Source organism: Cannabis sativa, chromosome 6 (genome assembly GCF_029168945.1).
Source record: "Cannabis sativa cultivar Pink pepper isolate KNU-18-1 chromosome 6, ASM2916894v1, whole genome shotgun sequence".
In the NCBI taxonomy this organism is placed as follows: Eukaryota; Viridiplantae; Streptophyta; class Magnoliopsida; order Rosales; family Cannabaceae; genus Cannabis; species Cannabis sativa.
Genome location: NC_083606.1, coordinates 71,063,919 through 71,090,886, shown reverse-complemented (window position 1 = coordinate 71,090,886; position 26,968 = coordinate 71,063,919). Strand labels below are relative to the sequence as shown.

The window sequence follows — 26,968 nt, the reverse complement described above, 5'->3', positions numbered from 1 at the left end:
TGAAAATTAATAATTTTCAACCAAATTTCCAAAAGAGATATATAATTGCTTTTATTATATTGATAATAAAAAAAAATAAAGTGTCCACCATAACACATTATTTTTATATCAAATAATCAAGTTTTATAACTTTAGAACAACAATTAATGGAAAAATGTGAAATAAAGAATATTGGTGGAGACTACATAGTCAAGATAAATCAAATAAGAGAGTGACTATGTCTAATGGAACGAGAAGAAACCCAAAAAATTTTCTATGATTGACAAATTTCGAAAAATTATCAAAAAATATTTTTAATAATTTTTTTTTAACTACATAATTATCATTAAAATAATAATAATTATTAAACGGAGTCAAAAAATTAATTAAAAATCATAGAAAAATCAGAAATTAAATTCTAAGCACGCTGGAAAAAAAAAACGTCGAAAAACGATGCCCCACGTGGCCGCACGCGCCCCCACGCGCCACCTGCGCGAGTGGGCTTCGCGGCCTGGCTGCTTCTTCTTCTTCTTTGGGCGGGTTCCAGTCGGGTCACGCGACCCGTTTGCCTCCAGTCGGGTCTGGTCGTGTTTTCCGGCCAAAAACTCGACGAAAACACCGGAATTTGGATGGGTTTTGCTCGGGATTGAATTTCTAATTGATCTATGCTACTAATTTCGGGTATTAAAGACTAAAAAACAATAGATCTAAAGAAAAGCGATCCAAAAAATAAAGAGCATAAAAAAAATTGATTTGGAATATCAATCTTAATTACAATACAAAATTAATCATTTAAGAACATTCATAAACAATTAATAATGAGATATCTATAATCAATTTTAGATTAAAAAACCATAAAATCAAAATACACAATTATAATTTCACATTATAATCATATAAACCCTAAAACTTTAAAATTAAAATTCTCTTAATATAGACTATGAATTCAAACATATAATATATCAATTGAAAGAGAATTTAACGATCAATAAAATCCCTAAAGTTTTAAGATTTATAAACAAAAAATTACACATAAAATAATAACGAAATTAATATGAAATTATGGATAATTAATATATGCAAATTAATTATACTAATTATAGGTTCTAAATCATATACAATAGGCAATCTGATACCACATGTTATATAAATTAACAATTAACCCAAGATCTATTTGTATATAACATAGAACACAATAGTAGTATATGATAATTGAGTATGTGTACCTGATTGATCCATAGCAATTATCTCTGTTTGATCCACAGCAGTTACTCCAATTTGATAGTGCAATACTATCAACTAAGTCTTCCTCCCTAGATCTCTAAATCAGAAGCAGTTTATTTTCTCTGATTATCAAAAGGTATACAATTGTGATGAGACAATATGTCTTTATAGAGTTAGGGAGGGGACTTAGCTACAAAACCCTAGTTGGGCTGGGCCTGCTCATCAAAGGCTTCAGTCAACTAGAAAAGCCCACACTTCTGCTTCACCTAGACTTTACTCACAGATGCTAAGCCCATTATCAATTGATCACCAACAACATGGGCTAACTCAGCAAAGAACTATCCAATCAACCCAAGTTTTAATAAAACCAATAAAATTTAATGTAAGCCCAAATAAAAGTCTAACATGAGGGGCATAGTCGTAAATACAAAGTTTATTTTTGTGTGAACAAAATTTATAAATTTGTAATAATACAAAATTTTTTTAAATGAAATACATATATAACTAAATTTTCAAGCTTTAATAACCGTACATGCATGTTACAACTTTGTAAACAATATTTTCAGAACAAATAAAAAATTGTTACAAGTTGTTATATAATTTTTCAATTTCTTTAATATAATTTACAGTGTTATTTAAAACATGATTTTGTAAAATTTCATAAAATTCTATAGAAATTATTATATAGTAGGAATCAATAAATTAGCTGTTTTAGTTGTTTTATGTACCTATAAAATAAATAACGGAAAATTTACAAAAATATTAGAATTTGAGTTAATTTTTACAAAAATACTGTCGCACAAAAATCTTTTCAAAAATACTGTGTTTTTGTAAAACACCGGTAAAACACGAAGCAGAACAACTCAAAACAACAGTAAAACACCAGTAAAACACCAGTGAAACCTTAACACAGTATACTGCAGTATGAAACTTATAAAAAAACACAGTAAAAAAGTAAAAAATTCCACCTGGCAGTATTTTTGTAAGAAAATAACAAAAGTTAGTATACCATGTAAATTTCCCTAAATAACAGTGTGTATTAAGAGATTTTTCACAATTTCTTTATTAAAAAAAAATTATAATACACCGTGATCAATATTGAAATAATAACTTGTTGCACATATGCTTATTTTTAGATATTTAAATGAGGGTGCAATAATAAGTTGTTTGATTAAATGAAGATTTTAACATCTTAAATTATTTAATTTTTATTTTTTAAAAATAATAATAAAATTATGGTAAATTAATCACCTACAACTACGTAAATTATCTAGTGTATATATCTACAACTTATCTATATACTAAAAAAAACTATAATATTTGTGATTAAAAACATTCACAAAAAATCTATTATAAAGTTTTGCTATTACATAAATTAAACATATATACACATTGTTATATATAAGAAATTTCTTTATGAAAAATAAAATAAAATTAGATTAATTGCTCTTCACTAAGTACTAGATTAATATATATATAATATTCATTAATCATCAATAATTTCCACTATACCTTGATCTCTATTAATTAAAATCTTAATATCTAACGTATTTATAAAAGTGATTTCTTAATGAGACAAAACACACTTGGTAGTTGTACAAAGACAAAAACATATTAATCAATGAAGGATAATGACTAGTGCTTTTATATTGTTTTGAGGGGTCCATTTCTAAAGTAAAAAGTTTTTGGTTTGTGGAATAGATTTTTGTGGGTCACTTTCATAATTAAGCTTATTTAGTAATTATATATATATGGCCTTTATTTTCTTAGTTTGGTTTGTAATACTAAGACAAGAACACTTTGCCAAGTGGCACTAATTTGGTCCAAAAGTTGGATAACTAAAGGGAGTGGCATTATAGTTATTATCAAGCCTTGAAAGACTAACTGAATTAATGAAGCTTTTTTTCAAATCAGAAAAGGGTTTTTTGATAGAGAAATAAATATATGAAATGATCTACCGTGCAAATATAATATTTTTTTATAAAAAAAAAAAAAAAGATAAAGAAAAAGATTATTTGCCAAACACTTAAAGAGTTTCAGAAAAAGAAGGAATTAGCCGTTACGTGGCATTTTCTTAGTAAGTAAGAAACTAGAGCTAAGACCAATAAAAGTCTAGAACATTTTCTAATATATGAATATTGATTGTGATTTGTGACTTTGTTTATGTTGGCCACTTGGCAATCAAATCAACCATATTAATTTGACTCTAATAATAAATTAAGACTATATAATTTAGTGTTTATATATTTGCTAACATTATTAAGATAAGGTTAATTTGGTAATTAAGTACTTTTTGGTTTTGCTGTACATGAGTGCAATTCTTATATAATCAACATATATAATTGATCAAAATTTATTAGTTTTTTTTTTTTTTGAAAATGAAAATTTATTAGTTAAATAAAATGATTTGTGATCTTCATATTCATAGTTCATACAATATAATCAATTATTCAGTCGATATCCAAACAAGTATTTATACGTACTTTTTTCTTTTTCTTTCCACACCCAATTTAAATAAGCTCCTCATTATAAATGTTTAAAAATTCTTCTCACATTCTAAAAAATATTTAATAGAAAAAATATCCTTAGTAAATAATTTTACTTTAATTTTCTTCATATCTATAATTTATATATTATTTAAAAATAAAATAATTATATAATATTTGGTGCTCTCAATTAAAAAGTAATATAATTTTTTAAGAATAAAAGAACATAATTATTTGTTCAAAAAAAATAAAACATAATAATAATCAAAATTCAAATTTTATTTTTAACTCAAAATAAAATGAAAAAAAAAATATATTAGCATAAATAATTACAAATTTGTTTCCTTAGTATCAAAAATTATAAGTACAAAAAAAATAGTTAATGAGAAGCTTATCCCACAATATTATTGTTGGGATACCATGTTGAGAATCATGGTGTTTCATTTTAAAATTAATTGGGGATAACTGGAGTAACTCATATTATATATATGGCTCAATATTTTATCATTTAGGCTAATTAGCAATTTTTCTTATCAAACTTTGACATATACCAAATCATGCTTCCTAAATTTTTCTGACCGTTAAAAATTCCCCATGAACTATTGAGATTGTTAGATTTAAGAACTTTGATCTATTTTCATACAATTTTACTGTTTCAGTGATTGTTTATGTACTAAAACATGCTCCCCAGACTTTGATATCTACCAAATCATGTCCCTCAAACTTTGATATGTACTAAATCATGCTCCCTGAACTTTCATCCATGTTAAAAAATTTTTACTAAGATTAGACAAAAGTCCTTAAATCTAACAATCTTGATCAGTGGAAAAAATCTCGAGAAAGAAGTTTGTTCCTGCGTTTGATACTTGGTATCTTTTAGATGGGGCTGAGCTATGGTCTAAACTAGGTTATGAAAGACTCAAACTAAATATTGATGCTGCATTGTTTGATGATGATGAAAGGTATAGTTTTGGTGGAGTTGTTCGGGATCACAAGGGTTGGGTGGCATGGGACTGCAGGACTGTGGATTGGGCAAGTTATATTCCAAAAAATGTTAAAGCCCCCATGACTCTCAAGAACTGTTATCATGATTGAAGCATGATCTTTTGAATGTTATAGTATTATCCTGATTGTCTAGTATTGGTAAAAGTTGTTAGAAATTTGAATGTTTTATCATTTACTTTTAGTAGTGCCGTTGAGGATTGTAAGCAACTTTTATTTTCTTTAATTTAGGGATATTTTTTTACATTTTGTCAAATCGTCTGCTAATCAGGCTGCTCATCTTATAGATAGAGCACACATCTTGTTTATATATATGTTGATCGTATTTTTTTTGAAGTATAATCTCTCATTTAATATTGTGCCTAACATTGTTAATGTTGAATTTGTCAACTTTAGAAAAAAAATTAGTCAAACTAGGTCATTTAAAAAGAATTGATTAGCACAAAGATCCCATTACTAATTTTATTCTTATATATATAATTGTAAAATATATATATATGTCATGTGAATATTAATTTAGTATATATGTATCTTCTGGAAACGAAAAGAATTTAAGAAATTTGAAAAGAATTTGTTCAAAGTGCAAATCCTCTCGATCGTCATGATATATATATGCATGTATAAAGATATATAGTTATAACTAGGTGATTGTTACGTGCCAAGCCACGTAGTGTTAGTTTTATTTAATATTTTAGTTTTTTATTTTAATTAATAATTAAAATAGTATTGTTGACCGAGATTTTCGGCAACTATTAAAATATGATTATAGTAAAGAGCTGTAAGAAAGCGAGATGAGGATTTTTACGTGGTTGGGGCGTTAATGAGCCTTAGTCCACGAGTCTTTGTTATTAATGGATGTATTTAATATAGATTCCACACTTGAGAGAATGTTCTTCTCATAAATACAGAGAATGTTCTTGGTGAGTATTTTCTCTTCTTGCTCTTATGCAACCCAAGATTCTCGACCCCATTAAATGAGCTTTGAGGGGGTATTTATAGTGTTTTGGTGGGGTGATCCCTAGGTTTGTTCTTACAAACGTATCTGTAAGTATCCATAAAGTTGGGTATTCCCAATGAATATACTATGGGTGATGCATGGTCAAATCCCTAGGCGCTGTAGGGTTTTTATGAGGAATGTCCTTTTTGCCTTGTGATTGACGTGACTCTTCGCAGAGTAGCCGTCGCTAGACTTAAATGATCATTCTTTGCTGGCCGTCTTGTTTGGGGGTTGTGCCGTCAGACTTTATTGCGTGTTACAGTCCCAACACGCTTCCTCCCATGCGGCATTAAATGCGACTTGATTGCTCAGGAGAGACCTGACACATCCCGGAGAGGCTTCATGCTATGCGAGCTTCCGGGAGTACCTCGTACTCCGGGTGCCTCCTCCAGGACCTATGCCCAGGGTGCTTCCTTGTGGCGTACAAAGACTTATCAAATATTTGCAAGTTATCTGATCCACGTGTCCCTTTTCGACTGGTCCACGTATTTTGGGCGAATTCAGGGGCAACAAGTATAATTATTTGAATGATTTGTTTTATAAAAATAAAATATGTGTCAGTATATTTAGTAAGTAAAACATAGTTGTGTTATAATAATGTAAGTTATTAATAGTAAAATGTACATTAATCTTCTAACTGAAAAAAGTTCTATTATTTCATTTCATATCTAATAATAGCTACACAACTATATATTTATAGATTTTCACATTCTTTGCAAATTACTAATAAGCACCAATAATATTTTCATATTCTAATATTTTTCAACCTTCTCCGCTTGGTTGTAAAATTAAAAATAAAACTAAAAATAAGCATAATCATATAAGGTAAATACTAATTACAGCCCATTTCATCTTCTTTTTATTTTTTTAAGCTATTTTATCTTTTCTAGACATTTTATCTATATTTTTCTTTTTTAAAAAATAAATAAAAAAATTATTAATATTGTTTTTTTAAGATAGGTTTGTTAGAGAGATATGTGGCTAAGATGATTTTTTTAATTTAAAAAGAGATTATCAATATTTATAAGATTGTTTGATTTTTTGGGTTTAATTATTGGGTTTATTTGTTAACGGGAGATCAAACCTAATCGTTAAATTTAACAGAATATTCTTTTATTTTTAAGTATATTCTGTTAAACCAAGAAATGCCGTTAGATAGGCACTTTTAATATATAAAGATATAAGAAATTTTAGAATAACATGGCAGTATATATATATAAGAATCTACATATATATACAATATAAGTTAATTAATTAAGTCGTAATATGTTCTGTTAACTAATAATCAAAATATTGAATATTTTAGTTATATTCTATTCCTTCAATTTTCAAAAACAAAATAGTAATTTCAATATTGTATATTCACTATATTAATAAACAAATATTTAAAAATAAATTTTAGTATATTATATAATATATATATATATATATTGATTATATAAATCAATAACGAGTACACATATAACAACAACAATAGAAAATAGGCAATAATAGAAAAGTTAATAATTTGGGAGAATAAACTATATACGCAAAAGAAAAAATTGAGAAGAAAAAAAAAAGAAATATTATATATTTAGTGATCTTTGGAAATTAATTAAATTCAGAAAAAGAATTTGTGCAAAGTTAAATTCTTGTGAGATATGCATGTTACGTTATAGTAAATAATATTATTTGTGTGTTAGAATATGTTGATTATGGGGAATAAGATCATTTATGATACTAATAATTTTGTCCTTGATTGTGTGAATGTGAATATTTTAAGAGTCAAAAGCTGATCAAGCTAGTAAGTCAGTCATTAATTCATTCTTTAAGAAACAATTAATCAAGAATTAATAACAATAATTCATCTGTGAAAAACACATCGATAACATATGTATATCCTAAGATATACTTAATTATATTTTAAATTTTTATTTTTGTTATGTATACTTTAAAATTTTATAAATGAAAGAAAATCACGTATTAATAATATTTAAAATTTTCAAAATTTGAAAAAAAAAAAATATATAAAGTTTTAAAATATTAAAATTAAACATAATATTAACATAAAAACAATAATAAAAAATTATAATATTACAAATAATACTATATATTAATATTTATATATTTAAATTAATTTAAAATAAATAATATTAATATTTATATGGACACGACCGTGATGTACTTTCACGGAATATTCTGTGATGTACGACAGCCGTTAAATGGAAAGGTTATTTGATCTGAGGGCTAGAGTTGATCTATGAGTAATTAGGGTTAAAAAATAATAACGTACTCTGGCTCCCACATCTAATGTATCCTGAGACCCATCTAATGTACCACGAAATACAATTCGTGAAAGTACATCATTGGACAAAATCGTGTCCCAATATTTATATATATATAAAACTAATTAAAATATATTTTTATATTCTTAAAATATTTTGTTAAATTAATAAAAATTGTTAAATTATTACATTTTCTGTATAAAGATGTTCATTCAATTATAAATAGAATAAATATGTTCACAAATAGTTATAATTAACAAGAACAAGAAAAAACACAATAATAATAAAATAATAAAATAAATGCGCATCTTTAAAATATAAATTAATGAAAATCATAAATGGGATAATGTACAAAATCTAATGTGTGTGGCTTCACTTTTATTGTCATTATAATTTAAATATCATAGCTACGTGGGTTATCATGAGTTCATATAAATATATATATATAATAAATATTATTTAATTTTTGTAAAATAATGAGTTTATTTTATTGTATTGTTGGTTTAGAAAGAACATAGCTTTCAAAACAGCATAATAGAAACTCGAATAATAATACCCAAACAGCCATTACCAAACTTCAAATAAAGATGACACATGGAATATAATTCAAAACAAAAAGCTTTCCTTTAATCAAATTAATAAATAAAATATTTTCAAAAAAGAAAAGAAAGAAAAAAAGAAAAGCTCAATAATATATTCCAAAGAATCCAAACTTAATATTCCTAATTTACCCTTCTATGCACCCAAAACTTAAATTGCTCACAACAACACTATAAATACACAAACAAGCAGAGACACTCCAAAAACCCAATTTCACAATCTAATCCCAAAAAAAACACATAACAAAATCAAACAAAACACAAAAGAAAATCTATAGAGAAAGAGAAAGTTCAATCATTTTCTCTCTATTATATTATTTTCTTTTGTTTTCCATCATATTTTCTATGCTTCCAATCACTAAAATCTTCACTAAACCCACTATTTTCATAGTAGCTTCACTCTTCTCTCCTTTACAATTATAAATGTCCTTTGCTAATATTACCTCAAACCCAAGTGAGTAACCGAAACCCGACCCGGTTCACTTCCAAACCCGACCCAAATCAGAAGAAGTATTGAAGCTTTTTATTTTATTTTTTTTGGGACAAAAATGGATTCCATCAATTTCTACAACATCAAAGCAGAGAAAGCCAACGCCATACTAAGATACAATCAGCTAAAAAAGCTAGCGAACTTGTTCAGATTAGTCGAGATCGTCGTCGTCCTCGTCCTGATCTCCCGGATTTGGTTCCACCACGTTCCGGTAGCCGTGAAAAACTCCGGCGGATATCTCCGGGAATTCTCCGGCATCCTCTCGAGTCCTCGCTTCGTTTTCGTCGTCGGAAATGTTATAGTGATCACTCTTTTCGTCAAGTCCGGCAAGTATTCCGGCGAAGATTCCGGCAGGAAAAGGATCTCGCCGGAGTACGATCTTTACGACGAATTCGTTAAAAAAAGTAGTGATCATCAGAAGATTGTTCATCAGAACTTATTAGTCAGTAGTACTTTACCAATAAAATCTTCAGTACCCGAAAATAATCTTTTTGCGTCGGTCAACACGTCAGTCAGTAAAAATAATAATAATAAGAATTTTGAGAGGAGTAATTCAGAGATTGTGATCCGATCACCAAAGAAGACTAATAATAGTGAGCTGAAGAGATCTGAGACAGAGAATTTTGGGAAGAAGATGAAGAAGAATGATGATGAAAATGGTAAATTAGGGTTATTGTATCCTGAAGATAAGATGAGTAGTGAAGAGTTTAAACTCAAAGTTGAATCTTTTATTGCTCGTCAACAGAGGTTCAGAATGAAAGAAGTTTATTCTGGTAATGATTTTCTGTAAGAATCATATATATATGATTAAGAGACTGATCATCATAATTAGATTTTCATAATCTTAATTAATTCTCTCTTTTTTTTTATGTATACTGTAGTTTATACATATGTGTACGTATGTAATGTATGTACTTGTATTTTGTACATTTTTAAATCAAAATTAAGATGAATATTTTACCCATCTCTTTTTTTTTTTTTGTTTATAATTTTAGTCGACAAAAATATATACTTTATATTAATTCGTTTGGATCATATTATGTTTTGCTAAATTATATATTTAGATTTTGCTGCAAAAAAAGTAATATAATCCAAATATAATAGTGCTCAATTATAAATAGGGATGCATATTTTTCTTACGGGGATAGCCCTGCGGGGACACGCTCTTAATGGAGTGGGAATTCTCTGCCTAAATGAGAAACGAGGTGGGGACGGGGATTACTTTTTGTCCTCGAATGTTAAACAAGGCAGAGACGGAGATCACACTCCCCGTACCGATGGAAACCCGTTTAGTATTTTATCTTATATTTTTAGTAATATTTTATAATTTATGTTTGTATTTTTTTCGTATATTAATATTTTTTTTATGAATTTTTAAGTTGTGTTTTGGATAATAATTAGTTTATTAAATAATAATTAATGTGTAATATTTTAATTTTTATGTAGTTTAATATTTTTATATATTATAAATTTTATTTTTTTATTAGGAGATTTCCCGTCCCGTCTCCGCCTCCATTAGGGGGATTTTCCGTCCCATCCTCGATGGGGAATAAGCAGGAATGAGGATTAAAATTCTTAACGTGGATGAGGACAGGGGAGCACTCCTCGCAAATTCTCTGTCGCGTGTGCATCCCTAATTATAAATTAATCGACTATTATTTAGTTTGAAATATATATTATTGTATTGAATTATACCATTTTCTCAACTCATTGCAATATTGCTATGAAACTTTGACTTATTAATAAATAAATCATTTACCAATTGTTTTTACTTTGATGTTATAAATCCACATTAAAACAAAGAGAATGTTTTATAAATACATAAAAATAATAAAAATGATATATAAAATAGGGTTGTATAAAATTTTAAATATTTATTTATATTTTTTATGATTTAATTTACGAAAATATAGTCTTTTGATATATATTTATGTTGTACTTTTATTAATTTATTGTTGATTTATTATTAATTTTTTGTTATTTTTTATATTTTTTATTTAATTTTTATGTTATTTTTATGTAGTATTCTTGTTATTTTCGTGTTAACATTTTTATAGAATAATTTAAAAATATATATAAAAAAATCTTTAAATGTAAATATGTAAATTTTTTTTACAGAAAATAGTATTTTATAAAATGGAAGCAAACACAAACTCAATTTTCTTCTGGGTTTTTTGTTTTTTTTGTTTTTTGTCAAAATATATAACTAGTAATATTCTTGATATATTAAAATATTTAGTTTCCAAAATATGAGAAATAATATATTTAAATCAAAATTGATCTAATAGATGCTAATATGAATTTATATTATGCAATTCAATTTAGTCAAACCACGTATACAGTAGTGGTGATACTATTTAATATTTATACATAATTTATGAGAAATTGTTATTGGATTATTATTTTTGAGATTTTTATAACATTGCAAAGGTCAACACACTACAATAAAACATGTATTAATTAAAATGTAATCATGTAATTGTATAAATAATTCCCTAAAAATACCAATCAAAGTGCTCTACCTAATTGCTTTAAAAAAAAAGTGCTCTAGCTAATTCAATTTATGACTTTACTAAAAGTAATATTTAGCTTTAGGAGCAATTTGGATTTGGATCCTAAAAAGTTGGGCATAACACTAAAACTGTCTACTAGTATTGTTATTTTCAAACAGAACAGGTCACTTTGAACCAATTATAGAAAGAGAAATTCTAAAAAATGTTGGTGATCAGCACTTTCTTATATATTAATATCGTCATTAGTTCAATTAAGCATCGAGTCTCACATAATTTAATATAATAATTTTTAAAGAATATTATTAGCTAATCATAAAATGACATGTCTAAAGGTGTTAGGCACTACTAGGGACGGACCCAAGTGTATTAGTTTGGGGGCTATAGCCCCCACTAACAAAAATATTGTCTTTTTAAAAAATTAAATGTAATTTTTTAAATTTGATAATTATAGATCAAAATCGTAGAAAAATTAAAGCCCCCATAAAATTAAATAAATCTAGTAAGAATGATTATAATATAGGTATAAATATTTTTGAATGATAAATAAGCCCCCACAAAATAAAAATTCTGGGTCCGTCACTGAGCACTACTAATTTCCAACAACAATACTCTTATAAAAATATCTGCTAAAATAAAAATAATTAATTGCAGATAAATATTAATTATAATCCATATGCAAGTTGGAGAATAAAATAATTTGAGATAAGAGAATTTCCAGAGGGATTTTCCATTTTTCAGGTATGGGTGAAACAAATGGTATATATAATATGTTTATTATTATTATTATTAGGGGAATGTGTTCTAAGTTCTGATATTAATTTGTGGTGATGACAATATCAATATATATTCCAGAAACTTTACATTGGACTGTCAATCTCAACAATCCATACATTATTATGGATAAAGCTTAGCATCTTTTCTCTTTACAAAACAAAACCATTCTAAAATAAGAAAAATTATATTTAAAAAACGGGGTAATAATAAAAAGAATAATTAAATATTTGTCTCATAAATTTTTTACACTATAAAAGTTGTGTCTCCGACTCGGTAATAATACCCTTAAAAATATAATTTTTACAATAATATAGTTTTTTTATTATATTTTATTCAATTTTATCGTGAAAAAAATAAGTAGTGGAGGATATAGTTAATAAAAAATATAAATTAAAAATTAAAAATAAAACTATGAATTATTATAAAAATGAAAAAGTCTTCTATCCTATTATTAACTAAAGGAAAAAAAAAAGAGTTAAATGTATTTAATTTTAGGGTTAATTTCACTAATGCACAAAAATAACAAAAATACGGTTTCACGGAATTTTTAATATTTTTACGATTTTTTTGATTTTATTTACATAAAATACGGTCTTTTTATGTTGAAATTTTGTTCATTTGTTGTTAATTTTTTGTTATATGTATGTTATTTTTTATTGTTTTTTTTTTGTGTTATTTTCATGTTACTTTTATGTTGATTTTATGTTGTTTTCGTGTTATTTTTTGGAAAACCGTAAAAATGTAAAAGAACATTCTTTGAACGTAAAAATGTAAATATTTTACAAAAAAATAGTTTCTTATGTAATTACACTAGGTGTCAAATTTGGCTATTTTTTTACATTTTTAATGCTTATCAATTTTTTAAACATTTTTACAAAACCATTTTTACCTTTTTAAGCTTCAAAAAGTATTAAATTACAAAAATACTACATTGATGATGTCTGCACACCATTTGGTTTCTCTCATTTTGTCTCACGTGTCTTCTCTATCACCAAATCTTCATAACCATTTTTCTCTTTCTTTTCTTCCCACAATTAATCTGTTGAAGCCAAACTCTCAAGCCCTAACCCTTACCTTTCCCCCATTGTCGTTCAAATAATGTTTGTAAGATCATCTTCATCTTCTTCTTCTTCTTCTTCTTCTTCTTCTTCTTCTTCTTCTTCTTCTTTTGCTAAACTTACAAGAATAAAAGTTTAGATTTGATAGTTTTTATTAGAGTTTGTTGTTTATTTGCTTATTAGTTATTGATTTTTCTATTTTGCTCATAGATTTTATGAATTTTGTTGTTATTCTAAATGTTGAGTTTTTGTATATATACATATAAAAGTACACCTGCTAGGTGTTTGGTGAAATGCCCAAGAGAATTCAATCTTTTTCACTAACTTAAAGGAAAGAGCCATATTCAAATGTGATTTTATTTAAACTTTAAGTTAAGCATTTTCGTGCTATTTTTTTGATATTACTTGTGTTGATCTAAGTTTTATCTTTTTTATGAATTAGAGATTTTATCTAAATATTTTAAATGGGTATGTTGCTTTAACGTTGTTTATAAGTTGTTTTATAGTTGTTTCATCTTTTAGTTCATCTTGTTGATGTTGTTTCACCAAGTCATTAATTGAAGAGTCTATAAGGGTAAAAAGGCGAGATAATGATGTCGATGTTGCAACTTAAAAAATTAATGTATAGTTTTTGTTGTCTTTGTTTAGTTCCAAAGACTTGTTTTGTTATGTTTATGTATTTTTTTTTTTGGATGTATTTAGCAAGAAGAACTGTTGAACCTTAAATGGTTTATGTCTCTCACTATTTTCTGTTTTTAATTAGTTGTTTTTTAGTTTTAATTTAGTTATTATACAGTTCTTATTATAGGGTTTTTAAAAAAAACTATATCATTGGGTTAGGTCTTACATTAATTAGCTATATTTGAGTTTTAATTGAAGTTTTTTTAGTTTCATGTTTATTAAGTTTTACAATTACGTTATTTTTTTGTTGTTATATTGTTATTTTTATGTTGTTCAGTATATGATATACTTACAGTTTTGCTTAATTATTAATCGTATTTTTATTGATTAATTGTTTTATTAATTTTGTCATCCTAATATTTTTAGGTGCGTGATAAAACCTTTGATGGTGTTGACAATAACTTATTTTTTTTTATTTGTCTTGTTTGAAATGTTTTCCGGTTGTATTTCATTTATTTGAAGAAAAAAATCATAAAGGAAAGTTATTTTATAGTTTGTTTAATGTTGTTTTGATGTTGTTTTAACTGCTGCAGGACTTAATTTCTTGTGATAATGAACTTCAAATTTGATGAGAATAAGCTTGTTGTTCATTTCTATTTCTTTGGTAAAATAAAGTGAGTTGCATACATTGAAAGTGTCGAAGAAAATGTTCAAAAGTCTTCTAACAAGGTTGAAGCTACTATGCATGGATTAATGATTGAGAAATGTGTTTGGTTTTGGTTGTATGCACTGAAGAGCAACATATTTTTAAGAAATGTTGGTTTTATATTTTTGTAAATTTTTTTCTACTTAACTTCTAATGTATATTGCATGAGATATAGAACATTATAATTTCTTTTGAATTTGTTTATATCTTTTAGTACAGGAAGAAACAACTTTTATTATATTTTTAATTTCTACATGGAGTATTAGTATATTTATATTCCTTTTTTTTTAGAAAAAAGATAATAATTGTTAATAGATTTTTTAACTGTTAACAGCTATTTAACAACAATATGAACATAAAAATAATTGTATATATAATTTAAGAAATCTATAAATAACTACTGAAATTGATCAACGTACAAACAACGTGAAAATAACATGTTTAAAAAGTAACAATTAAACATGTTTAAAAGTAATAAAGTTAAACAACATGTTTACAGCTTTAAAACAACTATAAATTAAATAACAAACAATGTTATTACTAAATATAAGTAATTTTTTTTATATTTACAATCTCTTTCTATCATTGTCCCACTTGATTCAAAATTAACATAATACGTGTTCTCTTACTATTTTTCATGTCAATATATAAGAGATAATAAGATAAGTTTTTATTTTAACATGTAAAACCCTATTCTTTTAATTATTGAACAATCGGTGTAATGTATAAATAATTCATAACAAACTTTACAACAACTCCTTTCAAAAAAAAAAAAAAAAAACTTTACAACAACACAAGAATAACTTGATTTTATTTTTAATTTGAAATAAAATGTTACAAAAACAACACAAAAGAAGCTTCACAATAACATGAAAATAACTTAATTATTCTTATGTAGATATTATATAATTTTATTTTTGTTATTTTAACAAAAACAATATCAATTGATGAACAAATAATTATGAATTCTTCAATATTCAGCTTCTTCGGGGGTTTGCTTTTGGTTGTTTTCTTGTTGTTTTACAGTTGATTCTATTTTCAAAGTGCCAAATTGATCCCCTCCTTGGAGCAGATAAAAGTTGTTTAGATGTTGTTGTTGTGTTGTTGTCAGGTTGTTGCACAGTTCAATGTCCTAAGTGATGTTCACTTCGATCCACTGTCATATTGTTGCACACCGTTGCTTGGGTAGCTACCTAAAAGGATTGTTATTCTATTTTTCTTTGTAGTTGAATGTGTTCACACACAATAGATATCGTGTGAAATCGGTTTTCTTTGTTAATAACTTTATGTAATATAACAAACTTTTGTCATTCTTGATTTAGAGTGGTTGGCAACTTTCCTTCAGTTGGTATTTCAATTGTATTTGAGTTGTTTTAGAATTTGTAGTCTAGTTCTTGCAATATTATCTGCACTAATTAAACATAAGTGTAATCTCTTTATATTGATTCTCCAGTTATTCGTAATTAACATAGTACTTGTTGTCATCTTAATGACCATTGCTCTGTACCAATACTTGCAGAGATTCCATTTATATCCTGAAATTTTTATATTTGTTATGAGTATCAATATTTCTAAAAAACTATTTTAATCCATAAAAACAACGCATAAACAACTTTTCTTGACAACAAACAACAAATGACCTTAAATACACCAGTAATAGTTGTTCAATTATAAATTGATTATATTAATTTCTTTAGATTAACCAATTTACCCTATGAATTATGCTTGATATGATTAACAAACACTATATAACAACCTAATTATGAAAAAAAAAAATACTAAAATATTATGTTTCATAAAAAAAAGGTTTGGTTCAGAAAAATGCTTATGAAAGAATACAGCATGATAATTCTGTGTATGAATACTAAAATACACTGGCACAATACAGTACTTTCTGTATGTAAAATCTCCATAATATGTTAAGAATTTATACTGAAATATTATGCAAACATCAATAGAATAGCTTCCACATTGGGGTGTATGGATTAGGGAAAATGTGAGAATGAATCTTTATCTTAAAACAGTTCAAATTCAGATAAAAGAAAAATAAATAAAAAAATCTACTATATTTCGACATCAATGATGCAGATGGGTATAAGCGATTCTGGTGTAACACTCAAAGAGATAGTTAGTGAAATGGAATAAACAAGTGAAAATCAACAAATCTTGCATTGTGATCACTAATTATGATTTGGCAGCGATAGCTCCCAATAGAGAATAACAAAACATCAAGCTCCATCCAGTCACTTTGAATTCATGGATTATTAATGCTGTCATAATTGCTCAACCGAATTCTCAGCTTCAAAAATTTTGCAGAACAAGGCAAAAAGAAAAAACTTGCATGTAATTTCCATGAATCAAATAAAAATAAAGGCTTACGCATGCAACCTCGAAATACATTTTATCCGAGGAGGGTATCTTCAAACGCAGTAACCAGTGAAAGTGAATCCCCTTCCCATGATTATATAACAACCAATTTCTGGTTTACCTTTTTATTTTTGGATTTGTATGGGTCAATCATTTTGTTGTTGAGATCTACTTTGCGACCTTGTTATTACACAGCTTTGATGTTTTTTTTTTTTGAAGTTGAAATTGTGCTTCAGTGGGAGAGAATGCTTTGGTGTGGCTAAGAATGAAGGAGGAAGAAGATGCGGACTGCTCAGTCCGTATTTTTGAAAAAAAAAAACTTTAAATTTTCTTTTTTGTTTAATTTTCTTTTTCAAACTAAAAATGTAAAATTTGGACCTAAAATATCTATTATAGAAAAAAGCCCACTTTAATATTCAAGGATTTTTTGCTTTACACTTGTCACGATAGGGTTTTGCCACGTTTTTTTTTAAAAAAAAGAAATCATTTTTTATTTTTTGATTTGACGGTTTTCTACTCTTATCAAAAAGGTTATGTACTTTTATGTATTTTTTTTAGTTTTTTTTATTTTTTTCGAATATAAAATTTTTTACTATAACCCACTCTCCTCTCAACTGTTCATCTTCTTCCCTCATTTTCAGTTTTCATTTACAGTTTCGAGTAGTGGGTGGTTTATACATTTGAAATAATTTCAAATCTCATCCCACTTTCTTAAACTTCCCTCTCATTTTTCCCCCCATTTTTCTTATTTTTGTCTATAAATACCTTCATAATTGCTTATAATGGTCGTTACTCGTTCATCTCCTTCTCCGGCTAAAGCTACAAAACCCACAAAACAATCCTAGAAAACCAGACCCAAATCAAAAATGGGTAAAAAAAATATTAAAGACAACCCTCCTAGCCCCACTTCCCCTTCTGCTAAAAGAAAAACTCATGGTGGACCTTCGAAGAACACTCGAGGGAAAAGACCTCGAACTGTGGTTGAAAACTCAGACTCAGATTTTGAGTTGGAATTTGAATTTCTTAAGTCACCTGTCTCTGTGAAGGTATTTTACTATTTATCTTTTGTTGTTTTTGATTTTTTTTTTTTGTTAAATTCGATTTTTGAAGTTCATATAACTGGGTATATGTTTGTTTTTGTCTTTGTATTTGTAATTGTTTTATATATCTTGCTTGATTTATTTACGTGTTTTTTTTTTAATTTTTATTTGTTGTTTTGTTGGTGTTGTTTCGTTTTATTTTAGGGCAAGGGTAAATCCCCTGTAAAGGTGTTGCCATCATCAGGTGTGGCTGAGGAAATTCCTGTTAATAGGATTGCTGAGGTTTGTCATGTTATGCATTATGTTCTATGTTTTTTTTTATTGTTTTTTTTATTGTTATTTCGTAGTATTTTATGGTGTTTTAGCAGTGTTTTTATTGTTCTGTTTTTAGGATTGGGAATGCAAGTACACCCGATCTCAATTCTATCATTCTAGAGTAGTTACATCTGGGTATTACTCTGTAATTGGAGACATTAAGAGAATTCTAACTGAAAGCCAATTGGAAATTTTTTCAAAATCTGTGTTTGGTTATTTTCTTCGGATTCCGGAGTACATAATTCATTACCAATTGCTTCATTGTTTGCTGTTGAGGGAGGTTCAGCAGCCTAATGGGTTGGAGTTTTGGGTTTGTGTCCAAGGGAAATATCTTAGGTTTAGTATCGAAGAGTTTGCGTTGGTCACCGGGTTAGATTGTCATGTTGATTCTGATTTTTATCAGTTTAAGCAAGATGATAATGAATTGGTCAAACATTGTTTTAAGGGGTACAAAAAAATTACCAAGGGTGCTATTCAGACTGCTTTTATTGCTGACAATCTGAAGGATAACGACGATCTTGCAGTCAAGTTGGTTGTCTTGTATTTTGTGCAGTGTTATTTGTTGGGTGGTCCCCCGGGTAAAGTTGTTTCGTCTGAGGAAATAGATGTTGTCGATAGTGGTCGATATAATGAATTTGGTTGGGGCAAGCATTGTTTTGATATCACTATGCATTCTTTGAAGGGTAAGATAGATTCTGGTTATAAGAGGGTAGTTCGTAGTGACGAGGATGGTGGGTGTTACAGGTTACTGGGTTTTCCTTTGGCTATTCAATTCTGGTTTTTTGAGTGTTGCCCGTACGTTATTGGGAAACTTTCGTTGTACTCAAATGTTGGCATTCCAAGGATTTTGAATTGGCCTAAACTACCCAAGGACAAGGAGGGTCAGGTGAAAATGGATGTCATGAACACCCTCATTTTCGATCGGTCTTTGAAAGAGGTAATTCTGTTGTTTTTTACACTATTTCTACTGTTGTTTTAATGTTATTTTTGTGTACATTAGTTATACTTTATGTTTCGATTGTTGTTGTTATTTTATAATTTCAGTTTCATGTGCATACTTTTTTTTTGGTTTTTGTTGTTTCAGTTAAAATTACGAAACATCACTCCAACTTCTGTTGAGAGATTGAGTTTGAGCCTTACTGATTTTTTCTCTGGTGAGACTACTCCTGATGCTGTCAAATTCAAAATTAAAGGTGGTTCCAAGTCTGTTGGTCAACCTGGCTTGATGGGTGCTTCTTCATCATCTGTTCATGAGAATGTCTCCCGAGTTGAGTTTGAGGAATTAAAAAAGAGTCTATCTGTTGTTGTCAGCCAGCAAGGGATACTTATGAAATCTGTTGCTGAGATGAACAAGAAGTTGGACATTCTTATTGAGGTATTTTTTTAATTGTCTTTACTTTTTTCTGTTATTTTTTTAGTAGTGTTTTTATGTTGTTTTATACAGTAAATTAATTTTTAAAGTTTTTTTTGTTCTCAGTCATCCCAAGGTGGTCATACTCACAATGGATCTCAGTCTGAAGATGCTCTTCGTTCTTCAGAAAATGAGGATGATGAAGATTCCACTTCAGAGGAAGATGAGGATGATAAAATCGAGGATGACAAAGGAGATGAACATCATGAGGATGAAACTGATGATGATGATGATGATGATCTTGATGGAGCTGGTATTGGTGCTGGTCAGGATGAGGCTCACACGGGGGATGTTAGTAATGATGAGGGTGTTGTTGTCCCCGAGATTGTTTCGAGGGATGATGATACCGGCAAGGTGGATGATGCCAAGAAGTCTGACCCTGTGGAACCTGTTGCAGAGATCAAACAGGTGTATTTCTTGTTTGGCCATCATTTTTTTTGTGCCCTTTGTGTGGATTTTGTGTTTTGAGTTTGTTTTAATAGTTTTTTAATGTTGTTTTTGTTGTCAGCCTGAACAGTCTCAAGGTGGGGAGGAGAACATTGATGTTGATGCAACAATTGCATCTGCTGTTAAAGCTGTGGAGAATTTGGTTTGTATTTCTCTTCTTTTTTCTTTGTAATTTGTGTTTAGATGACATTCTATTGTTGTTTTAATAGTGTTTTGATTGTACTTTTTGAAAGAAAAAATAAGTCTTCTTTTTTCCTTTTTCTTTTTTAGATTGGTTCCTCAACTCATGTCCCTGCTTCTGTTGAGACTTCTGAGAAGACTGATCTTGAAATGGTTGTTTTTCAAGAGACTCCTATTTTACGTCCTCAAAAGAGGGATCGGAAGAAAGGAGCTGTTTTGAAATCTCCATTCATTGAGCTTGCTTCTGGTGCATCTAAATCAGGTTCATCCTCAGTTTCTCCTGATGATTCTGTTTATAAGGTCGTTAAATATGTGCGTGGTTTGTGCCCGTTGGACAACAAGATTGGTGAACCTGTCGATCCGCAATTGGAAGCTGAGTTTGTCACGTGGGTTGATACAGGTCTTAGAAAGCATAAATCTAAGTAAGTATTTTTGTAGGTGTTTTCAGTTATATATCTCTTATTGTTTTCCATTTAGTTTTTAATTTTTTATTTGTGTTTTGATATTTTTTTATTTGTTTTTTTTAGCACAACAACTAATGTGTATTGTAAGGGTAAGGACACAATATTTTCGCCATTTCGTTTTGGTGTTGAGGACATTAGCAACAAGATGTGGTTTCACAACCTTGCCTACCCTAATTGTTTCCTTACCAATTCTGTAAGTTTTTTTTTAATTATTATTATTATTATTTATATATTTTTGTTATTTTTTTTTAAGTAATTTTTTTTATGTTTTTAAGTGTCGTTCTGTTAGTTTTTTTATAAGATTGAATGAATTTTTACTAAATTTTTTTTTCCTGTACAGCATATTGACATTATTTTCTACTATCTTCGTAAGAAAATAATGTACTCAGCCGAGCCAAAAATCAAAGTCACCACAACTGATTGCCTTTTTTGTTCTAGCATAACAAGTTTGTATGAGAAGTTTGTTGAGAAAAACAACGATATATCGGTGTTGTCTCTTTCTCACAATGTGGCCCAGTACATCCAAGGTGGTAAGATATTATGTGTCACTCCTTCGAATTTGGTTGATCATGTTGTTATGCCTATCAATGTAAAATTACAGGATCATTGGATTTGTGGTCGTCTAAACATAGTTGACAGGCGGATATATCTGTACAATTCATTGCGTTCTGGAAGGTATATGACAGCTGCAAAAGAGGCTTGCAAGCTTTTTTCTATTATTTTACCATATTATTTCTCTATGTTAGACTTCAAAGGCCTTCGCAACGAAGTTAAGTTTAGCACGATAGAACCGTTTCCTATTGTTGCTGTTGATGGTTTACCCGAGCAGGTCACAGCGTAAGTTTTATGTATAGTGTTCAATGTTTTTCACTGCTTGTTTGTATTGTTATGTTTTTCTTATGTGACTTTGATTTTTATTAGTGTTCTCATAGTGTCTGTTTTTGTGTTTTCTTATTGTTTTTTTCCAGTGATTGTGGTGTTTTTGTAGCATCATTTGCTGAGTATTTCATTGATGGCAAACCCATCCCATCCTCTGGTTTTGATGTGGAAATTCACCGCGATCGTTTGGCTGTGTTATTTTATCATTATGGCATGAAGAAGCAACTTGAGAACATTGAAAGTGAATCTGAGGCCCCTCCCGGCCTTCCCAAGAAGTGATTTGTTTTTTCAATCAGACTGTCATTGTTCTTATGGTTTTTTAATGTTGTTTTTATAATTTTTATGTTATTTTCAAAAATAAACATTGGTGTTCTGTTATGTTTTCTTACGTTTTGTGTGGACAATATGTAATTTTTATTTTTGTATGTTTTTTTTTTCCTTCTTCTTATGTACAAACAAGTTGTTATGTTAAATTTGTTAGTATTTTCATTTCACATCCCTTCTTTTTATGTTTTTTTTCCTTATAGTTTCTCTGTTTTTTTGAATACAAATATTCATTTCATTATTAAAAACACAAACTGTTTCAATAATAAACTTCATATATATATATATATATATTCAATTTAGTATCCAACATCTTTTAATATCCAATATAAAGTATCATCAAATCCCAATGTAATCAATGTTTTCAAATAAAAACTGTATTCCCTTTGTATTTCAGAAATTTAAATTCCTCAATATCTCATTCTCAAAACGTATGTGTAGTTTTCTTTTGTTTTTCCACTGTTGTTCTGTTGTTGTTTTTATTCCCTTCTACGTCTTCTGCTGCATGTTCTTTTGTTATGCCCCAGTTCACCACATTTGCTGCACTTGTTGTGTTGATCCTTTTCCCATCCAGCCTTCCTTCATAATGTTTTTGGTCTTCCTGATTTTACTCTTTCATGCGGAGGCAAGACTATAATATTCTTCACTTCTTCCGGTACCTCCCACTCACTTTGGTGTCCTATTGGGTAAACTGTCCCTGACTAAGTTGCCAGCCAATTTTTTTCTGTGTAGTTTTCTGAACAGTAGGTGTACGGGTCCATGTTCATCTCTCTCATCACGGCCACAGCGTGCCCGCATGGCATTTTATCTATTTGGAACCTGTTGCACGTGCATGTTCTTTTTTCTAGGTCTACTTCCCACGATTCTTTCATTCTTGTTACCTCAAACAAGTAATCTGTTGTTGCTTTAACCTGTTTTAAATTTTATTACAAAAAAAAAACATAGCTGATATTGTTACAACAACAATACAAAACTATTAAAACAACACTACAACAACACATTTACTTACTGTTTGTTTAGTTTTTTTTTTTTAAAAAAAAAAAAAAGAAGCATAATTAATATGTTACCTCCATTCAATGAGTATGTGTAATTTTTCAAAGAAAAGATGTCTTCTCCAGTTGGTGATAGCTTAGTGAAGGTGTTGTGTGCTTTTGTCCTATTAGTATGCGTCCATTGTTGCACCAATGCTCTCAAGCATTCTAGCAGCGTTGTAATTAGTAGCTCCCTTGCTGCCAAATTTGCGGCGTTCAGTGATTCTGATATGTTTGAGGTCATTGTAGAATACCTCTTGTTTTGGCTATGAATTCTTGACCACTTTTCATAACTGACTTTTTTTAGGTAAGGTCTTATGCGTTTGTCCAATCTATCCAATTCAGCCATGTGGAACTCGAATTGCTTTTCTGTGTAGGCTTTGACTGCTCCAAAGAATGACAGATTGTATTTGGCAGCATGTTGTTTGAAGCTTGTTTTAAGGTTGCTCAAAATGTGGTAACCGCAGTAACTGTGTGTAATTTCTGGATAGATTTCTCTTGCTGCTTTGATGAGGCTTTCATTCCTGTCTAAAATTAGGCATTGGTGTTCCCGGACCCCATACGCTTCTTTAAATTTTTTGAAGAACCATTTCCAAGATTGGTCATTCTCAGAATCTGCAACACAAAACGCTAGTGGAAAAATATGACCTGCTCCATCTTGTGTGCATGCGCACAACAAAGTTCCCCCATAAGCTGCTTTGAGGAACGTTCCGTCCACAACAACTATCGGTCTGCATGCTCCCCACCCTTTTATGGATGCATCCAACGCCATGAAAACAAAGAGCAAGCGGTTGTCTTCTGTTGTTTTCAGATCGACAAATGATCCCGGGTTTATTTTTTCCACCATGTGTAAGAAACTCGGTATTAGGCTGTACGAGTCACTAGCATTACCTCTCAAGTCATTTACTGCATGTTCCTTACTTCTCCAAGCTTTCATATAGTTCATTTTGATGCCATACATGTATTTCAACTCCACTTTTATGTCCATCGGTGTTGCCTTTGTCTTTATGTTCAAGAACTTCGGTTTTATGCATTCCCCTACCAGTTTCGATGTTTCTTGCCTTTGGTCTTCATGCCTAATATTTATGGGGCATGTGTGGATATTTGAGAACCTATTAAAACAAAAATAACATTAAAAATCTATTAAAACAAAAACAACATTAAAAAACTATTAAACCAAACCTGTTGCAGATATCAAACAGGTGTATTTCAGTACAAAGTGTGGGAAAAGGGCATTTGTTCAGGCTGACCACAAAAACAACATTAAAAAACTATTAAAACAAACCTCCTGATTATGAATGTGTTTGTTGGGCCATTTCTCGATGCTCGTAGTGACCAATTGCAGCTTTTGTGAACACATTTCAGACTGCACTCTTGAGAGCATGACTTCCACACTTTGTACTGAAAGTTGTTTTTGATTGCGTAGTAGCTGAGGACATTCTTTAGAGTTTCCTTGTCTTTGTATGCCTGTCCTTTTTCCACTTCGGGGTGATGCTTGTCTGTTATTAACTTTGCATTATTGATGTCGATTTCTGGATCCAGTTTTTTACTGGTGTTTTCAAGTTTTTCTACCATTTCTTCAAAGAACTGCATTTGCATAGTCAATTATGTCGAATTTGTCGTTCTCATCTTCTATTGTTTCTGACTGTTCCCCTTCTTCTGTTTGCTGTCCCGTTGTGTATGATTCTGTTGTTGTTATGTTGTTTTCAAGCGTTGTTGTGTTGTTTTCGATCATTGCCACATTATATTCATACGGTGTTGTTGTGGATATCAAATTTGGTGTTGCAGCAGGTGTTGTGTTGTTGTTTTGCTGGTTGACGCATAGTGGATATGTGGTGAAATCTGTTTCTTTGATTTTCAATTCCAAGTAAAAGTAGAGGCTTCGATCGTTGCATATTTTATCGGTGGTATTCCTTCTTTAGCTTGGTACTGTATTTGTAGTGTTGTGCTGGTGTTTTCGCACCCCAATGAAGTAAGCAGTATTTGTAGTAGCTCTTCGTAGTTGCATTTTGTTGGTATGAATTCTCCACTAGCCACATAGTTCACATAATTGTGATCTTCATTCCATTGTCCATTACTCTTGATGAGTACTGGTAGACGTTCCATTGCCTGTCATTCCAGTGTCTTATTTCATGTTAAAACAATAGTACAACAACAGTAAAACAATAGCAAAACAACAAAACAAAATCAACAAAAAAATAATACAACAACAATAAAATAACAGAAAAACAACCAAATAAAACTACCCATTATATTTTTTATAAGTTTTTCTTATTCTATTTGTTTGATACATATATTTAGGAATGTTTTTGTATTAATAACCGCAAAACAACATTAGAACAACCCTAATTTTTTGTATGAACAATTGTAGTAATTTGTCAACTATTTTTTACGAATCATTTTGTGTTACAAACGACAAATTAACAATAGAACAATCCTCATTTATCTTCTTTCATCATAAATTAAAGAATATCACATTTGTGTTTTTGTTTTTTTTGTCTTAAACTTCAGATCTAAATCTGGGGTTGTTTTTTTTTTTTTTTAGTTTCTTAAGAATTAAATTATTTTTGGATTTTGTTGTGTTTACCTCTGTTATTTGGGGGGACAATGTTCTGTAATTCTTGTTCTTCGATTATGCTTTCATTTACCAAAAACTCTTCTCCGGATTTAATGGTTTTTTCTTGGTTATCTCCGACTCCGGCGACTCCCCACACACGAAGCAGTTCGTTTTCCCGTGTTTTTTACTGTTCACAGTATAAATGTTAAGTTGTTGGGCTTGGGCAGTACAAAGGTAAAGAAAATGGGCTTGGGCAGTAAAAAAGTTGTTTTTGCCTTGTCCCAGTATTTTTGTAAAATTTTGGTCCAAAAACAGTATATATGTAAATTTTCTAATTTTAAAATATGGAACATGTATGTCGAGCCATAAAAAACATAGTCTGTGTGGTGTCATGTCATAAAAAAAATACAATTAGTGTCGTGCCATGCAACAATTTTATAGGGTAGGCTCGGCATAGCCTGTAAACCTAGTAATTTCATGTCATGCTTGATTTGTGTCGTGCTTTATTTGGGCCGATTTATTTAAGTAGACCAACCTATTATCTTATACGGACTTGAATTCGTGTTTTATATTTTTGCATTTTTATTACAATTGAAAAGCTAATTACTTTTATAATTTTAATTTTAATTACTTTTACATCTTTTCTTGAAGACCGGCTAGATATATACAATTATCATCAGACTAAACTTTTATATGTTTTAGTAATTTTAAATATGAAAGCATTAGTTATGAATATATGTTAAAAATCATGATAACAGTAAATCACTTGAATAATACTATTTCATGCGGTTTAAATGCTATGATAACAAACAGTACCCCTTAATATTTTATTATGATGAGAGCCAATAAAAGCTTTTGGTTATGACTAAAATGGTAAATCAATATTAATAAAAATAAAAGCTAGTGTATAATGCAGGGTCTTTCTTCTTAATTATAAGTTCTCTAGAATTAATTAATGGTCTCGAGATCGAGCTATATTTTTTTGTCTTATTGAATTATATTCTAAATCTCTATTGGTGAGTACAAGATGAAGAATAGATTCTAAATCTCTAATTGTTAATGTATTTGGTGTTTCTAGATCAAATAAGCACTATACCAAATCTCATTATTATAATATATATGTATATATATAGTCAGTCCTTTTCTTCTTAATTTCCTAAAACTTTAATTTGACACATTAATTGTTAGAGAAGCTAATGTTGCTCAATTAAACTTAAAAAAGAACTTTTATGAATTCATG

General features: G+C 29.0%; 5 protein-coding genes across 5 annotated transcripts; 4 read left to right on the top strand and 1 right to left on the bottom strand.

Annotated features, from left to right (window-relative positions):
- The first annotated feature begins 8,586 nt into the window (after positions 1 to 8,586).
- LOC115695759 (uncharacterized) lies at positions 8,587 to 10,005 on the top strand. The gene has a single exon (XM_030622842.2). The coding sequence runs from the start codon at positions 9,100 to 9,102 to the stop codon at positions 9,829 to 9,831; it is 732 nt and encodes a 243-aa protein (XP_030478702.2). The 5' UTR covers positions 8,587 to 9,099; the 3' UTR covers positions 9,832 to 10,005.
- Positions 10,006 to 17,946: 7,941 nt separating this feature from the next.
- On the top strand, positions 17,947 to 21,158 carry LOC133039397 (uncharacterized). The gene is made up of 4 exons (XM_061118287.1): positions 17,947 to 18,126; positions 18,325 to 18,402; positions 18,512 to 20,435; positions 20,564 to 21,158. The coding sequence occupies exons 1-3, from the start codon at positions 17,947 to 17,949 to the stop codon at positions 19,412 to 19,414; spliced, it is 1,161 nt and encodes a 386-aa protein (XP_060974270.1). The 3' UTR covers positions 19,415 to 20,435; positions 20,564 to 21,158.
- LOC133039396 (nonsense-mediated mRNA decay protein 2-like) lies at positions 19,414 to 20,899 on the top strand. The gene is made up of 5 exons (XM_061118286.1): positions 19,414 to 19,434; positions 19,520 to 19,810; positions 19,913 to 20,254; positions 20,355 to 20,435; positions 20,564 to 20,899. The coding sequence occupies exons 1-5, from the start codon at positions 19,414 to 19,416 to the stop codon at positions 20,897 to 20,899; spliced, it is 1,071 nt and encodes a 356-aa protein (XP_060974269.1).
- Positions 21,159 to 21,268: 110 nt separating the features above from the next.
- Positions 21,269 to 22,286, top strand: LOC133039520 (uncharacterized). Its single transcript, XM_061118420.1, has 2 exons — positions 21,269 to 21,774; positions 21,906 to 22,286. Exons 1-2 carry the CDS (start codon positions 21,317 to 21,319, stop codon positions 22,093 to 22,095), a joined length of 648 nt encoding a protein of 215 aa, XP_060974403.1. The 5' UTR covers positions 21,269 to 21,316; the 3' UTR covers positions 22,096 to 22,286.
- A 278-nt stretch (positions 22,287 to 22,564) lies between these two features.
- Positions 22,565 to 24,770, bottom strand: LOC115695506 (uncharacterized). The gene is made up of 4 exons (XM_061118285.1): positions 24,508 to 24,770; positions 24,354 to 24,416; positions 23,208 to 24,283; positions 22,565 to 22,719 (listed from the first exon to the last, which is right to left on the bottom strand). Exons 1-4 carry the CDS (start codon positions 24,768 to 24,770, stop codon positions 22,565 to 22,567), a joined length of 1,557 nt encoding a protein of 518 aa, XP_060974268.1.
- Between the last annotated feature and the right edge of the window lie 2,198 nt (positions 24,771 to 26,968).

Excerpts from the sequence above, each read along its gene's own strand:
- LOC115695759 (XM_030622842.2), top strand. The coding sequence starts at position 9,100 with ATGGATTCCATCAATTTCTACAACATCAAAGCAGAGAAAGCCAACGCC.
- LOC133039396 (XM_061118286.1), top strand. The coding sequence starts at position 19,414 with ATGTTATTTTTGTGTACATTA. Across the intron at positions 20,255-20,354 it reads CTGTTGCAGAGATCAAACAG|CCTGAACAGTCTCAAGGTGG; the intron begins GTGTATTTCTTG and ends TTTTGTTGTCAG. Across the intron at positions 20,436-20,563 it reads TTAAAGCTGTGGAGAATTTG|ATTGGTTCCTCAACTCATGT; the intron begins GTTTGTATTTCT and ends TTTCTTTTTTAG.
- LOC133039397 (XM_061118287.1), top strand. The coding sequence starts at position 17,947 with ATGGGTAAAAAAAATATTAAAGACAACCCTCCTAGCCCCACTTCCCCT. Across the intron at positions 18,127-18,324 it reads AGTCACCTGTCTCTGTGAAG|GGCAAGGGTAAATCCCCTGT; the intron begins GTATTTTACTAT and ends GTTTTATTTTAG. Across the intron at positions 18,403-18,511 it reads CTGTTAATAGGATTGCTGAG|GATTGGGAATGCAAGTACAC; the intron begins GTTTGTCATGTT and ends TTCTGTTTTTAG.
- LOC115695506 (XM_061118285.1), bottom strand. The coding sequence starts at position 24,770 with ATGCAAATGCAGTTCTTTGAAGAAATGGTAGAAAAACTTGAAAACACC. Across the intron at positions 24,417-24,507 it reads GTTCACAAAAGCTGCAATTG|CCTGAACAAATGCCCTTTTC; the intron begins GTCACTACGAGC and ends TTTTGTGGTCAG. Across the intron at positions 24,284-24,353 it reads CTGTTTGATATCTGCAACAG|GTTCTCAAATATCCACACAT; the intron begins GTTTGGTTTAAT and ends TTGTTTTAATAG.
- LOC133039520 (XM_061118420.1), top strand. The coding sequence starts at position 21,317 with ATGTACTCAGCCGAGCCAAAAATCAAAGTCACCACAACTGATTGCCTT. Across the intron at positions 21,775-21,905 it reads TTACCCGAGCAGGTCACAGC|TGATTGTGGTGTTTTTGTAG; the intron begins GTAAGTTTTATG and ends GTTTTTTTCCAG.